Source organism: Sinocyclocheilus grahami, unplaced genomic scaffold (assembly GCF_001515645.1).
Source record: "Sinocyclocheilus grahami isolate Dianchi unplaced genomic scaffold, SAMN03320097.WGS_v1.1 scaffold907.1, whole genome shotgun sequence".
Taxonomy (NCBI): domain Eukaryota; kingdom Metazoa; phylum Chordata; class Actinopteri; order Cypriniformes; family Cyprinidae; genus Sinocyclocheilus; species Sinocyclocheilus grahami.
The window spans coordinates 392,878-410,438 of record NW_015506086.1 but is presented as its reverse complement, the minus strand read 5'-3'; the positions used below and the strand labels follow the sequence as shown (position 1 = coordinate 410,438).

The following is a 17,561-nucleotide window of genomic DNA, read 5'->3' as shown; positions in this document are numbered from 1 at the left end:
AACTTTAGTCTAGCTGTGATTAACAAGGTTTATTTGATTTAAATGTATGATTCTGAAAATAACAAGACTGTTACAATTGTTCTCATTTCATAATCCGGAAACTTCATGCTACTTAAGATATCTGTGAGGTGATACGAATTTCAAAAAAAGTTCTGATCCATATCTCCGATTTCTAAATAGAGTTCACTTTGAAGACCACGCTAAATCTATGACCACATTCAAAATGGTGATCTGAAAGTGCCACAAAAAATACAAATCATCACATTTCAAGTGATGAGGCACAAAGAGTCTCTCTCCCTCTCTTTCTTTCTCACCCAAAACTCAGTCATTTTCATCCCCCACACATGAAAACCACAGAGTCTGGTTTCATTGCCCCCAGAGCTCCAAACCTGAGACGCTTTGGACCCTGCAAAGCGCATTAAGTCTGTCACCATGCCATCTTTAGTCAAACCGCAAAATTAAAGAGAGAGTCATATGTCCCGATACTCTTACATCCGAGATGAGATGGAACTCTAAGAGACAATCTATGTGCCAGTTTGTAAGAGTGGACCAAATGCAAGAAAAGTGCCGATTGAAAGCAGCAGTGAAAGTGATTTGGTCCATGTTACTGGCAGTGTGGCTAATATGACACTCATTTAGCTAATCGCAAGTCCCTATCACAAATGGCGTTATTATGTCAGCCTGTTTCTCTGTCCCTCGCCACGCGGAGCCGCAAACTGATATACGTGGAGATCTCCAGGCAATATGCTGCCGCATGTTGGCCGTCAAATCCCCCTCTGCGTATGCTTATTCACCAACCTCGAACAGGTGCAGCCATGCTCTGGCAAATATCAAGTGAGAAAGAGAGACTTGCGTTCCGCTGCCCTACCCCACAGCCCCTCGCTTTGCAGGCAGCCTGTCCAATGTAATAGAATCTGCTGACAGCAAATTGCTCACCTGCACATTTGTAGGGAAAAAGCACAGTTTCAAAATGTCCCCCATATGGCATATATATATATATATATATATATATATATATATATATATTGGTCAATGCCCATTTTGCTGGCCTGATGAGAGGCATTTCCCCAGGGTGCCTCTCACATTTCTGTAATAAATCCCAGATCTCAGCTGCTGCCAAAAATGTCCTGGCAATCTGCATATTGTTACTGTCACACTAATGCACAGCCATATCCCCGCTTCATTATTTCACTTAGCCAAATCTCCCCCCACCAATCAGTGCCAAAGGTATACGGACAGTTTAATGAATTGTCAGCAGCTAATATTCGTAAGATATTGAGCTTGCAGATCGCTCGTACAATAGGACCTAATTAACAACAGGTCCAATCTCTCGTGTAAATCCGTTGTCACCTCCACAGTTTTCACTGAGTGCTTGTGTGTGTGGAATGATTGATGGGCTGTCAATTGGTGGACTTGGGGATTATTTGACTTCTAAATGGAATAGCCAGTGTACTTACCACTGCAAGGCTTGACCTCGGCCTTCACAACACTAATGAGAACACATTATAATAATACATGATAATGGAACATGAATTCTTACAGTATGTGAACTAATTTAATCTGTATGTACAGTCACCATTACAGTTCTAGCTTCTAATCCACCTTCTTGTTAATGTAAGACTGTGTGCAGCCATTTGTAACTTGACTTGCGCAAGGCTTCTAGCATCATCTGCTTGTACAGTTATTTTAGCTGTACAAGAACAGAAAATAGTTTTAAAAATATAATTTCAATTCAAGAAAAAATACATTTACATATGTCAAATTTTAAGAAATTAACATGTATGAACACATTTAAATACAAATCAGCAACATACTTTATTTACACTGTTCCAAAAATAAATGAAAAATTGAAATACATTTAGAAATACATTTTGAAGTTATGAAGGTTGAAATTAAATATATTTACTATTTCAAAAATATATTTAATTGAGCTTCAGAATTCACAACATATTTTAAGCCTATATTTAAAATATATTTGGGCCAGATTGATTGATTGATTTCTCTTTCCTTTCCTTTTAAACTCAAGTCTTGCATCTCACAAGCCAATTCATCATAGGTGCATATAAGACAACTTTTATGTAAATGAGAAAAATAGAAAGAAGAGGAGCTGATACATCATATGAGTCACTTTATTAAGCATTATAGTCACCTGAAATAAAGAGGGCATTTAATTGCCTCATGTAAACAGACTCTAATTACTTTTGAAAGTTGACCACTCATAATGCAGATTTCCCTTCAAAAACCTTACAGCAAACACCATTTTTTTTACCCTCATTCACAGGGAATTGCTTACTTCCATGTTACATTTACTTGTATACATTTGGCAGATGCTTTTATCCAAAACAACTTACATTGCATTCAATGTACACTTTTTAATCAGTACTTGCTTTCCCTGGGAATCAGGCCCATGACCTTGGCATTGCTAGGACCATGCTCTAGGTTAGGTGGAAGTGAGAGGTGGACGCTCTCTCTGTCAAATCACAATCATTGTCATCATTAAGATGATTTACCATCATTAGTTTTTTTAAACAACAGTTCCAGTCTTCTAATTTGATTGAACAAGAGGAGTTCCAAAAGTGATGATATTTAGTAGGCCTATAACACAGCTTTTTATATATATTTTTATCATTAAGATTGTTGTGTTCGCAGAATTTAAAACAGCCTGCCAGACTGTGCACTGCCTGAAAAAAAACATTGATTTTGCAACTGTTGATCCTGCATTGGCTTTTTTTTATTTAAATAGGTTATCTGACAGCAATACTAAACAATATGTAATAACATATACAATATTTCTTATTTATTTTAAAATAATTGGTAATACAAAATAAAATGATGAAATCCCATTTCTGCCTTAAAAAAAGAGTCATAATTATTAGATAAAAAGCCAAAATGTTGGCAACAAAAGTCAAAATTATTAGATAAAAAGTCATCTCATCTCAACTTCAACTTTTTGTCATGATTTCTCATTTTTTTCTTATTGTGTCATAAGTTTGACTTATCTTGTAATTATGACTTAGTATCTCATATTTTTGACTTTTATCTCATAATTTTTATAGCAGAAATTGTTTTCCATCCATTAAAGTCAAACTTTTATGTCACAGCTATGATTTTTTAGCTCATAATCATGACAAAAAGCGCATAACTTATAGTTGTGATTTTTATAGCATAATTTTTAATTTTATGATTCATCACGGTATGATTTTTTGATGAATCATTTGATGAAATGTTATGAATGTATATACACAGTGGGCATAGAAAAGAAAATATTGCAAAGTCTAGATCTGCAAAGTTAGTAGAGACAAATCCCAACAGACTAAAGGCCGTAATTAAAGCAAAAGGTGGTTCAAACTAAATACTTACTCAAGGGATGGTCCTTTTTCCAACTCAGTGATTCTGTTTTTTTTTTTGGTTTGTTTTTTTATTATTTTTATAATAATTTTTTTCTGACATGTTAGTGTTATATCTTTCACTTGGATGTTATAAGTTGCACATACAGAGTAAATACAGCTGGATAAAAAAAAACTTGTATTCATCTTCATTTCAGGCTGCAAAGCAACAAAATTTGATTATTTTAAAGGGGGTGATTCTTTTCTACACTGTACATATATAAAATTGGCAAACTTGTGGCAATAAATGAAAAGTGTGCACCCGGCTTTAGAGAATAAATGTTTTTCATACATATCACTTACACTAAGAATGCTCAAACACATCTTCAAATGCTCATGTTCTCTCACTATGTGTGGGATTCTTTGCATCAGCAAAGGGAACCTTGGAATAGCTGGAGACTGTAAGCGCTGTTCCTAACCATCATACAGAGATGTGCACCAGTAGGCTAATCTCATTTTAACATTACATACAGTGCCTGCAGTTATGTGTCTTCCTCGTGCTGCAAACCACAAGTGAGAGAGCTAGGGAAAACAAGAAAGGGGGGAAATAAACCAAATAAATGGTTTAGTCCTATAATATACACAAGCTCTGAGTGATTAGCATTAACATTTATGCACATGCCTCTCAAGTCAGCAACTGACCTTCTGTCAGAGTCATTATGGCCACACACTGAGAAACGCAATAATGCGCGAACAGGTTGTCCTTTCAAAGAATATTCATAGCTTGGCATTTTCTTAGGAGGAAAACAAGGTATATCTGGAAATTCCACATAGAAGTTCTCCAGTGTCTAGGTCATGAATTAATCGTATTACTTATTCCAATGCACCAGCAGATTTATAAATAGATCTTCATATTTATCCTCCCTGTGACAATCTCCCTTATTCAGGGACTGTGCTGTTTTTAATGTTTTTCTCTCCTTTATATTTTCTCAGTATCTCAGTTTTTCTCTCTATCATTGCATATTCGGCTACCTTCAGACTGTCTGGCAGGCAGCAGGTCAGAGCTTATTTCAAAACCCCGTCATTAGACACTTCATTTCCCTGCACAGAAGAGCCAATATTTACAGTTGGCGAGGGCGGCCACTGTGCTGTGGAGTAACACCTCTGCTCTATTGGCCTAGAGGCTGATAGCATTGACCCTCAGTCAAGCACTGCCCTAAGGGAGCCACTCAGGGGCTCGGTAAATCCCCCTCATGCACTCAGCAGGAGCTGAAGGAAATAAAGAACTCTTCAATAAATAACCCTTGACAAAAAGTGCAACAGATTTTGAACTGCTGTGATTTTTTTACTGAATGTATCTAAGTTTATATATATATATATATACACCAATGTTCAAAGGTTTTGGGTCAGTAAGGGTTTTTTTTTTTCAAACGTTTTTATTTTTCTTCTTCTTTTATTTATTTTTTAAAAGTAATTATTATTTTAATAATAATAATGAACACTGTAATGGCTGAAAATTCAGCTTTACAATCACAGGAATAAATGACTATATAATTGTATATTACTATACAATTTTATATAATTAAATTAAAATTTAACAATATTACAATTTTGACTGTATTACTGATCAAATGAATGTAGCCTTGGTGAGCATAAGACACTTCTTTCAAAAACAAATTGTATGATCCCTAATTTTTTGAACTGTAGCATCCACAAATGTAGATCTATAAAACATATATGGAACAAATGTAGAGCTATAAAACATTCAATACAAATGTATTGAATGCGTTCAGAAGAATATAGTGCGATGAGTTATATGAAACTTTTTTTTTTTGTGTGTGTGTCTTTTTTTAAATACCCTGGTCATAAAACACTTTAAAAAGAGCAGCATCAACACTGCTACATTTCTTTCTTTCGATTTGCAACAACACGAGGTAACGATGACAATTTTGAGTGAACTATCACTTTAAAATGCCGTTAGCTCTGATTTTCAGTATATAAACACGGGAAGATTTGTCACTTTGAGCCCCAAGGAAAAATCGGATTTGATATTGAGGAGTTCCCACAAATCTCTGGGGTCCCAAGCATTTTGCATGGTGCCACTGCACAGTATGGCTGTGGCATATGAGAGACAGCTGGAGTGAGTGCCTGTGTGTGTGTTTGGACTCCAGGCCTCATTGTGTTTATGTCGATCGATGACACCCACGCTTGGCAGTGCCACTGGCACGTTAAGAAATCCAGTGGGGTTAACAGGACTTTATTCTCCCAAGGAACAAATGCCACACATTGCAAACAAGCTGAAGAACCTTAGGAGAATTTGAACTCTGCCAGGTTTGCCAAGACTGATGAAAGCAAAGCTTTTCAGTGCATGAGATGTGCTGAATCAGGAAGTTCACTTTTAGTTGTTTGCAAGATGGTATAATGTGGTACATGTGTTCCCCAAAGAATGCACTTGAAAGAGGGAACACATTTTCAAAGCACTTTTCCTGATTAAATAAAAATAAACTGTGCTAATCAAAGCTATATCTATCTGTCTGTCTGTCTATATATATATATACAGTATATGAAGGACACAGTGTTTTACAGAACTTATTTTATTGTAAAGCTATAAGGAAGGAGTACTTACAAGATAGTATTTCTTTGATTTGCTCAGCAAAAATAAAAGACAACATTTTTTTTCTCTTTTTTTTCTTCCTCATCGTGTTTAACATGCGGCTATTGATAAGAACATAATGGAACGAATAAGGACTAAAACTCTTAAAAGCCACTGTTTTGCAAATAACACAAAACTCAGGAAAAAATAAGACTCATAAAAAGAGACAGTAAAACTTTAAAATAGACTAGAAGCCAGGGAATGGTTACTGATGCCATTTTAGACATAGGCACACCAACTGAGTGCCCCCAACCATTCTCATCCTAATATATTCTACTTTTTAAAATATTTTACAATTTCACTTTATCTTTCAACATGTTCTTTTTTGTCATCTTTTTTAAAAAGCCACGTTATTATCATGTACATAAAACTGTACAAAGAAAACAAGGCATCACAAGAGTTTCGATATAAATATAACCAACACTTATAGGCTACAAACCTGTATTTCCTGTAATTATCTATTTAAACGGTGGCTGTTCTTCAATTACTTAGTGTCGAGTTTTTTAATATCGAAATCATGTGTAGGCAGATGCCTTCAAACCGTTAAAGCGCTATCGGTTCATTTCAGAGCCAAAGTCATAGTAATGAAGCCGCTCAGCCACCGCAATAAATTACTGATTTTGTTTTTAATCTTTTTCGAGGGGTAGAATGATGCTGTTTACTCTCTACCTCTATTATGCGCAGAGATGCATGGTGAGCCTCATTATGCACGGTGACATTACAACACAATGACATGTTCGTTCATAACTCCTAATACCTGGACAAATGCAGCTGGTGGTTCTGCTCCAAAATGAGTCCATGTGTCAGACAAAGAACTGATTCTTAAGTCACATTGGATTTGATTGATTTCCATGCAATCAAATACACTATTCAGCACAAATGAAATAGAGCTTACAGTAGGATGAAATTGAACATCAGTCATGAACAGGCCCACACGGAATCTGTGCCGGCAGAAAGCTCCATAGATTTCCACAGAACTGGAACGCCCATTATTTAAAAAGCCATAAACATCCTCCACCCTTGTATGTTGGTTTATTAAATATTTGGCTAATTTGATAGTGCTTTCAGCAACCAATTAAGCTCTATTTAACCCATTTTACCTTGCTTAAATCCATTACACAGATTATGTTTTCCCTCAAAAATGAATGCAAAGAAAAAAAAATGCAGATTGCATTTTTGGGAAAAAAAAGTGATTGTTTACATGATTTGCTCATCACTGTGCTACAATGGACAACATCATAAAAAAACAAACAAAAAACATATTTATAGAACAAATAACCATATTCAATTTTGCTTCAAGACTGCTAATCAAAGTGTGAAAGCAGGACAAATTTGTATTACGGATAATAAAACTTCCTAATGGGGTTGTGTGGAAAGTGTAACTTAAATTAGAAAAAAACAAAAAAACAAAACTTAAAACTAATGAGAGATTGTGTAACAGCAGTTCAACATTCAGAATAACAATGTCTTCAATTGTCTTAAACAATAAACAAATATATATATATATATATATATATATATAGAAACTACCTAAATTCCAGATCCCACACTGACAAACAAACAAACAGCTACAATTGCAGGATAAGACATGGACTGTCTTTCCTCTTATATAATGTTTCTCTTGCTTGTATTTTTTTGCCCTACAACCAGTGCATAAGACGTTATTTTGTTTTTTTGTTTTTATCAGATTATTTGCACCACTGTTTAACACAGCAAGAGCCATTTTATTCAATGAGATGCCACAACACAATTTGGCCATTGAAAATCCAAGCAAAAATCTAAAATGAATGTGTAGAGCTTTAAAATTTCTTGCTTTAAAGGCAATGAGCGGATCCCTCCGTGTATCTACACAGTTACACAGGTGTGCGAAGACGCACACATTCACACACACTCCAAGTGATTTGACCTATCAGTATCTGTGACAGTTGCTCTCCGAGGATAAACTCCAGGTTTTCCCAGTGGGAGCAAGAGACTGTCTACCTGTCATGCAGCGTTTGGGGTTCATGCAGCCTGGACAGCTTCTGTTTGTCACTGCAGAAAACACATTTAAGGTCAGTAGTCACTGGGATGATTAAAAGAACAGGAAGTTAAATGTGTACAATGAAGCAAACAAACCAGTGAGAGAGTGTCAATGTTCTCAATTCAACACTTCAACCGAGTGAGGTCTTTTGGTATCTCCTCCGTTCTGCCCCAAGGCTGCAACAAGCTCAGCAATGGTTGTCCAAAGGGGGTGTCGCAGGGCATGCAGAGACCAAAGACCCTGTCAAATTGGAAATACAACTTATTTAATTAGTCAAGTCCTTAGTCAAGTGTTCGGTTTGCCAGTGTTCAAATGAAAGGTCAGTCGTGAACTAAATGACTTCAGACACACAAAAGGAAGTGTCACACCATACGTCCGTACTTAGCTGTGTGACATGGTGTAAATTATAATGCACTTATTGGGCCTCATTCATGAAACACGAGCAAAATAAATGTTTGTGTAAATCATTTGTAAAGCTGTTCTGACGTAAATTTTCGGATTCACGAAAGTGTTCGTATTTTCAAAATGTTAGTTGGTACCAAAGAAATGTACACCTGCTCCCTGCCGTGTGTAAATGGTGCGTAAAATGTTCTGTGTTCTTTTTGGCAAACTGATGACACTGAATTTTGATACACTGCCATCATACTATTGTACAAGTTTGTTTGCTCTGTTTTTTTTGTTTAGTTTTTTTGTAGCTGAGAGTTGATAAACTGTTTAGCTTTGGGTAAAACACAGCGCTTGTCACTGTCACTTTTTACCCAACCGCCAATCAGTGGACAAGAGGCGGGACAAATACTACACCGACCAATCATCCTACTTGTACAACAACTGAACAACAATAGAGAAGTTAACATTGCTGGTTACTGCATTTTTATATTTAGTAATATTCTTTAAAATGTACTGCCTTGGATATTCCACATCATAGCAACCAAATCGACAGCTGGAAAACCGCTGTGCCACCAAAGCATTCTCAAGCGCCACCAGCAGGTCGTTTTAAGAAGAGTGCCTGACATTTTTCAGCAGGCGAAAAACACTTTGGTGGACACACGTTATTGAATATTTATTGTTAGGCATATGACCTATTAGTCTTTTTTGCATTTAGGCAATATACAGGAGCCAAATTTGAGAAAGTAGACCAGAATATTCCACTGCGTTCCTGGCTGTAATTATAGGCGGGGATTATGGTAATTGTGAATGAGCGTGCACGGAATTGATTTACGAATGATTGGAATTCATTAACATACACGTTTAACTATCAAATCGGACGTTTACGAAGCGTTGGGGAATTCGGAGGAGAGTTTTCGGGAAGGTCCGTTTTAGGCGCAAATTACTCAGAATTTACTCCTATATTTACGAATGTTTCATGAATGAGTCTATTGTGTGTCGCTCGGGCCTTGAATACTCATTATAGCTTTTGCTGACCTGCATCCCAAATGATGCAATCCCTGTTACCGTCAGCCAAAATTAATAATGGCCCTAAATTAACTTCCTGTAAACTCTTTCTGAAAGATCTCGCTTTCATTTGGTGAAATTAGAATTTCCATCAAAAGTGACCCGGTTAGGCGAGTGCCAATGTGACTTTGCGTTAATAGGTTAGCGAGATTTAGACGTTTCTAAGCTCGCTGCAGGAGTCTTATGTCATACGTTCAAAGCACACTTCAAACAGAATCTCAGATGTTTTAGAATATACTGGATTTGTTGAATACAACTTTAATGTGGTCAAACACAAGAGAATGACTGCTGTCACGATTTTTGATACCGTCTACTTCTTGTGAGCGTTCATTTTGACCAGTTCAGACCCACCACAGAGCAGAGCCAAAATCTCTGACAAAACCACACATCTACACAACAGAGTTTGACATGTCCGGAAACGAGTAGCCTATTGCACAGCACATGGACAGTTCATTTTTTTGTTTTTGTACTCTGAAAGCTGTTGCTCCTCCTTACGGATGGGATGGGTTGAACAAAGCTCTTCCAAAGGGCAACTCACCTCAAGCCTCAGCTACATTTGGATAGTCTACTGAAGAAGTAAGAGAGTATTACAGAGGAAAAGTCACTGGGATAGCTTCCTCTGGGAACAGAGGAAGCCCGTCAAATTTGTCCAAAATGACAAATGGCATCATGCAAACCTGCTTTAATTTATTTGTTTCCCTTGGATTTTGTCCCAAATTCCGTGTTCGCTCAAGTCCCAAGTACTTAGACGGTAGAGGCTCATACTGTGGATTATCTTTAGCATTCCATGGTCCAAAACTGTTGTCCTTCTTTTACTGACAGGGAGGCAAATCCTCTGAGCAATGTCCCTTCTACTTTCATCAACAGAGGGAAGCCATGGCTTCGAGGGTCTGTACAGCTAAATCATAAATCAAAACTGTTCCATCAGACGTGTAGTATTTACATCACTATCCATTAAAAAAGAGATTCCTATGAAAATAAGACAAATGTAAGAAACAGTTACCCTTCAGTGCTTAAAGAAAGGTGAATATTTCTCCTCATTAAAGTATACGTGTTGAGAATGCATGTCCCTCTTGGATTGCCAGTATTTGGTTCACCAGTTCTTCTGGCTCGTGTTCTTAGTAGTTACACACAGAAGAAAAAAAAGTACTATTTGGATGTATATATGTTTTAGGTAAGCACAACTACAGTCTGATCATAATAGTAATACATATATATAATAAAAAACAAACAGAAATCAGTGAACAAATCAGATTCAAATAGGAATATAACCTTGACATTAAATCATCACAAAGTTCACTTAAAAATTGTCCTTACATTCTTTCATTAGAAGTTTACATGGGGATTGTGCACTTCATTTCATATTCACAAAATTATTTTCTTTTTTTTTCTGATTATTCTCTTCATATCTATTCGGCTTCCAGAGCCTCTAACAATGTACAGGGTTGTATAAAACCCAGAGGGTTTTAAAGAAGGTCTCTAGCTGTTTTGTGTCAACCATTTGGCTTATGGCTGAGGGGATTGGAGATGCACATCGAGATGTCTGAGTAAATCGGGGTCTGGTGGTGTGGTAGAATTAGCAGGTGTTTTGATAATGAGGCCATTTATCCTCTCACAGGCATTGCTGATCACAAGTATATTGGATCAAATGTGGAATCAAACATAGGCGGACGACAGGTGAATCACAGGTAGATTTCTCTTTTGGAGCCTTGGCTGGAGGGTGTAGTAGCAGGGGCATAATCGGCTGTCTGACTCAGGGGGATCTCCTCCCGGGGGCAGTCCTTGCTGGAGTCGCCACCTGTAGAATAGGCACTAGTGTAGGGAGGCAAAAAGCGAACGCTGGCCACTTTGTTGCTCCCGCCTCCGCTCCGCTCCTCTCTGTGAAGCTTAGAGCTGCTGTCAGCCATCAGGTGCTCTTGATCCTCCCTCTCCTGGTAAGGCACGGAGGTGGAGAGCTTGGGCCCACTCTTTACACTCTTGGCGCGGTTGGGTGAGGGCTGTCCAGGCATCCAGCAGGAATCCGAGTGGCCGTATTCCGTACATTCATGTGTGCATTTTCCCGTCATGGCCACGTCAGGTAGAGGCCTCAGATCTGGAAGAAAAGATAATATAATGATGAGGTCATTTTAATAATAAATACATTTAAAGCAATTCATGCAAAAGGTGTGTTTAGATAAATGTTCTGTTTTCATAGTTTATTATTATTATTATTATTATTATTATTATTATTATTATTATTATTATTATTTTAAGGGACAATTAAATGCAATTGAATAATTTACCTTAACTATATATTCAAACAATAATGCTATATAATATAATATAATAATATTATAGTCATTAATATTTATGAAATATACTGACAAAATGTGTAAGTAATATGCATAACACATATGATCATCTTTACACATTTTCATATGAACAACCAATCTGTAACTATTTAAGTCTTACAGTTAGCTGTAAGGTGTATGTGTTAGATTCACTAAAAATAACCAAATCATTATAGCTATTCGTTCGGGAATTGGGGTACACTGATTGCACTGTGTGATTTTAATTTGCAAAAAGAACCAAGACAAAAGAGTCATTCATTCAATAATCGGGATACACTGGTTGCACACAGTGTTTTCGATTCACTGAAATAGAACCGACTCATTAGAGTCATTCGGGAACCAGAATACACTGGTTGTGCTCTATACTTTTGACTAACTAAAATTAACTGGCTCATTGTAATTCGTAGGGAAATCAAACTACATTGGTAATGCTTGTCTCTGTGTTGTGACGCCATTGAATAAGTAATTCTGTCAGAGTATTTTTTACAGTGGTGCTGCTATCATTCCGTATAATAAGAACATTTAGTTCGGTATTACTATTATATTCTGTATTTATTTATTTTTTTAATGATTTGGTTTCATCTACTCAACGTTAAAGGAAATTAATTGACTAAACCTGTTAAAATGATAAATTAAACAAATTACAGAGCACTTTAATTGTAGCCCTACTATTGAAAATCATAAATGAGTATTGACATCACTATTTTATTGTGAAGCTTTACTTCTGCAGTCAATCAAAGCTGCACAAACAACTCTACAGCCTATTCTCACCCTTGTTCACTGTAACCAACCAATGGATGCTAATGTTCACTATAAAAGGTTGGTGGAGCTGGATGGCATCACAAGAAGCGAAAATTACGGTCTGATCTGCAAAGGTCAAACTCTCTGTCTGGAAAATATGAATGCAAAAGCTGAGCCTAACCTTTCCTCTGAAAGTGACATTAGATTAGTTTGATAGTGTGCATGTGAAAGGGGGGAGGGCAGAATGGCAAGTTCTCGAGGGCGAAACATTTATTTCCCTAAATGCCTGAGCTCTATAAAAGGCCTGTGATTTGAGGCAGCGGACAACATTATTTTTTCCCTGGTATTTGACCATCATAGAACACACTTTAAGAATATTTTGTTGTTGTTGTTGTTGTTGCTGTTTTACTTCATAGATAGATAGATGATAGACATATGAACTAAGAAATAAAAATGGACACTGAAAGCCAATCTATATTTGCTGCATTTTAGCACTTATATTTCTCTTTCACTATCACTCAGGGAAGAATATTCAAAGTTGAGGCTCTGACAGACCAATAGAGACCTTCGTCTCTGGCACACGGCACCTGAATCCCTCTCTCTCCTTTTCTTATCTCCTTCCTTCGAGTTGGAGTTAACCTCAGAAGGGTTCCCACTGAGCCATAAGGCCGGAGAGCCTGCCCTGCACCACTGCCCCTATCACCAATCACTCTCAATCCGGCTCTCTAGCACTTTTTTTCAGCTAATTAGATTCCGCTGACCCCTTGTCACCATAATAGAATGGAAATTATTTCCAGATGAGTATCTGACATTTGGTGCTGTTTAAAGTAAAGAGGAAAGATGTGTTAAGACTGGGCTCCTTGCATTTTTTTTGCTCTTCTCTTCTTTGATGGAGGGCTGGCACAAGAGATTTGCTTCGTGTCATTTCCATTCAACTGTCATGCCCCTGGGGTGATATGGATGGAAAATATACATACAAGGTTCAAGCTGTTTTCTCATGAATTCTATGTCCAATTGTGCAGCTGTCAAAATGTCCATTTGACCGTTTCATTGATCGTTCAATGATTTGATCAAAATGACAATAATGAATAAGAATAAGCTTTTTGTTTGTATTAGGGGATGAAAAAAATCCAACTATTATTCAGTATCCACCTCACTAAGCCCCTCCTATCAATCAGAGTCAATTATTTCCGAATTATATTCTGTTTTATGCAGTTTATGTATATTCAGAGTAGACTCAGGGTTACACATTTAATATAGATGTCTGTGGAGGGAAAGCAAGGGCAACAATAAACATTTACAAATAATTAGATATTGTAAACATGCTTAAATAACTTTATATATATTTAAAAATATATATTTTGCATAAATTGGATTTCCAAAATAGACTTGACACCAATTATAAATAACATGAGAATTAAGTATACACATGTATAAATGTATATGTATTGGTATAATAATTGTCTTCAGTCCATGTAAGTGCAGTCATTGTAAGAGAGCAGTGTTGTAGTCAATAGCTCATTGTTCATTTACCCCAGGGCCCTCTAAGCCAATCCCTAATATATGCAGGCTCTTCACTTCATTCTATAACAGTTTAGCCAATTGATTTTCAGCTTTGGCTATACCTTAAAGCCACCCAAGGGAGCCTAACCACTCAGGCCACAACACACAGGTTGCCCTGGGTGACAGGTGTGGAGGATAGCAGTGGGAAAACCAGCCTTTATTTGACAGTTAACACCAACACTCCAACTATCCCACAATCCCTTGTGTGTGAGAGCGGGCTGATCTTGAGCACGGATGGAAGCAGACAGGCAGAGATGATGGAAACCCCCACCACCTCGCCTCTGCTCTACCCTTCCCAGCCCTTCATTCCGTTGTCATTTGCTGGGATGTCCTCTCCTCCTGACTCCCCATCTGCTTGTATGCAAACCTCGCTGAGACTAATTAAACTTTGGCAGATTAGGACTTTGCCTTGTCACTCTTTATTCGTGCTTAAACAAGTTATTACTTTTAGAAAAATTTAATTAGCCAGCTATTAATTAATCGACACACTGCTTTTGAGAGGATAGAATAACGGGAGAAAATAAAGTAAAACGTGAAGTAAGGGCTTGAAATGGAAAAAAAGTTAAAGGTATGGGGGATTATAAAAAAATAAAAAAACTGAATCCAAAAGGAAAAAGGTTTAATATGTTATGCTGTAATGTGTTATGCTTTTGTTCAATAATAACATTTATTTAAATGTATTTAATTTATATATTGCTAATATATTGTCATATTATATTACTAGGAATTATATTTCATAAGTATTGTGTATTATTGATGTATCGTCAAGTGCAATAGCAGCAACATAACATGCAATCAAAGTGCCTATATGCAGAGTGCAATTACATTGGACAGATGGAGTGCAAAAAACAAAACAAAAAAAACAAGTCCATAAGCGGTGCTGTTTCTCTTGGCTGGGCTAACAGCAGCTCAGAATAACATGTGGTTGAACACAGCAGGAGGACGAAGATGAGACATTGCACTGTCTAATAGCAGAAAAGATAGCCAGTAGCCACAGCACTAAAGAGTTACATTAGTGAGTAACCACAAGAGCAAGACACAAGTGAGATGTGCAGAAACGCCTCTCTCACTGTTGCATACAGCATATACATTTTAGCTTTGAAAATTTTCTCCTCATATGAAGTTCTTGTGTAAGTTTGATATTATGCAAAATCAGGGTTTAGTTGTGTACCACAAATACATCATGGCTATCAAAACAAGTCACTATTCAAATTATCTTAAATCAAACAAATAATCAAACAGTCTTAAAACTTTACCCTGTTAAACTAGAATTGAACATTTAACACAGAGCAAGACTGATTCAATAGATATTCATTTGGGAATCTAATGATTGGGTCAGGCGTGCAAGTCCTGCTCCACATTCAAACATTCCCACTTAACTGGTGGTTTGCTTGTGGTGTCAATGTATTGATGAAGGTTTAAATTTAGACTTGTTCCATTGCCAGTCTCAATACATGCGGTACTGCATAACTAAAAAGACACTGTGTGAATTAATGTAAGCCACTCAACAGAAAATCTATTTCCAGAGTACTACTAAGAAAAAAAAAAATTCTACAACTTAAATTACAAAGTGACTTACTGGATACAATGTAATTAACGTCAAACATGCAAAACATGCAAAGAAGGTAGTTTTAGTTTCGCTTTATATACATTCAATTAGATTTAGTGTTAATAAATGTTATATCATTTGACTGCAGGTGGATTTTAAACTTTAAATTCTACTCTATTTCATAGACACGGTCCCTTTTACATGACGCTGTGTACATTTCCACCATTCTCACTGGGACAGAGGAGGTATTTAAACCTCTGAAACATTTTTCTGTGCTTACGTTCTGCATCTCTTTGCCAAAGCTTCACTTACGGCCTAAATGAGTTCTGAGCAGAGCTATCGTTTGGACTGTGTCCCATTGGCCTACATCTGTTAAACATGGAACTTATCTGATCCACAAAAATCAATGTCCTAGCCCGCTGACCAAATTTGCTCTCCTGACTCTGCCAGCCGAGGGAAGGGGGGAGTGACGTGTGTCATTTTGCAAAACTCCACATGTTGGCACGCTGTGTTTCAGTGTTTCAGTATGCATCAGCTGCATTGAATCTCCTCCTGGATTAGGAAGATAAGCACATGGAGAAAGGCTATAGCCTGCGGCTAAATCAACTAGGGTAAGCTGCATAACATCTTCCACTCGTGAATGTTTTAAAAGTTGAGTTCGTCTGTGCACAAGCTGAATCATTGAAGATGAAGCAAGGGTGTAGAGTTTGATTGTGATGAAGGCCTAAACAACTGCCTGTGAAGAAAAAAAGGGAGCACAAAAGCCTTCAGTAGTCTAGATACAGACAAATGGATAGATGAAAAAGGAGCAAACTCAACTGATCAGTGTCCATAGGACATCACAGCACCCTACCCTTATGAAAAATGTTTATTCAAGCGTGCTATTAGTATACTTCTTTTAACCAAAAAATAGGAAAGTATACTTTGTCTACTTTTTATGTACTTCTCAGAAATGGGCTTTATGTACTTCTCAGAAATATACTTAAAATGACATTTAAGTATACTTGACTAATAGCCTACTTAGAAAAAGTCTAAATATATTTGAGCTATACTTGTGTTCCTAGAATCCATGTTTTCATTGTTATACTGTAGGGGGCGCTAGTACACATTTTCTGTACAGAATTTCCAAAAAACACAAGTGAAGAAGAAACCGAAACAACAGATGCTTCCACATGTAATCTAACACGATCATCAGACATAAAACAGCATCAAAACTGTGTAAAGTTGATGTAATGTCGACCAATGAAGAGGTAATAATGACTGTCAAGCTTTGGGGTGTTGATCGTTTTGATTATCGTTCTGAATCCAATTCATAGTCTTTTTTTCAGCTTTTTGTTCCAAATGTTCTTTATTTATTTTTATTTTTTTTATGAAACTTACTCACATTCAAGTGTTTAAAAAGAGAATGCATGAAGCTAGAATAAAATGTTTTTGTTTACAAGCAGACCCTGTTTTATTTCGGTGTTTTGTATGTTCAGATATTTATATAACAAAATATATACAAATTAATACCTAAATAGGGACATAGTAGTATACTTAAAGTATTATGTAAAGTTCACTTAAAGTAAACATACGAGTATACTTGCAGTATAAAACTACTAAACTAGTAGTTTACTAAGACTATACTTCAAAGTGTACTAAAAATGCTACTACAAGTATTTACTTAGAAAACTATCAGTATTCATATGTTCACTTTTAGTATAGTTGCAGTACAAGCTAAAAATATTGTTGTAAACTAGTTGTGTACTTAAAGTTTACTACTGTTATACTTAAAGTATAATTTTATATTCTAGAAAGTGGGCCAATTCAGTCCCAATGAGTATTTAAATAGTACACTTACAAGTATACTACTAGTACACTGATATTTGTATACTTGCTACATAAAGTATACTTAAAAATATACTTGAACTTTACTTAAGTATACTTA

At 36.5% G+C, this 17,561-nt stretch overlaps 1 protein-coding gene across 1 annotated transcript in view; it reads right to left on the bottom strand.

Annotated features, from left to right (window-relative positions):
- Positions 1 to 10,788: 10,788 nt before the first annotated feature.
- LOC107564069 (protocadherin-1-like) overlaps positions 10,789 to 17,561 on the bottom strand; it is a 170,807-nt gene continuing 164,034 nt past the window's right edge. Inside the window, exon 5 of the mRNA XM_016249066.1 lies at positions 10,789 to 11,543. Coding sequence (XP_016104552.1) covers positions 11,134 to 11,543 — 410 coding nt within the window. The 3' untranslated portion in view covers positions 10,789 to 11,133. The remainder of the gene's footprint in view (positions 11,544 to 17,561) is intronic.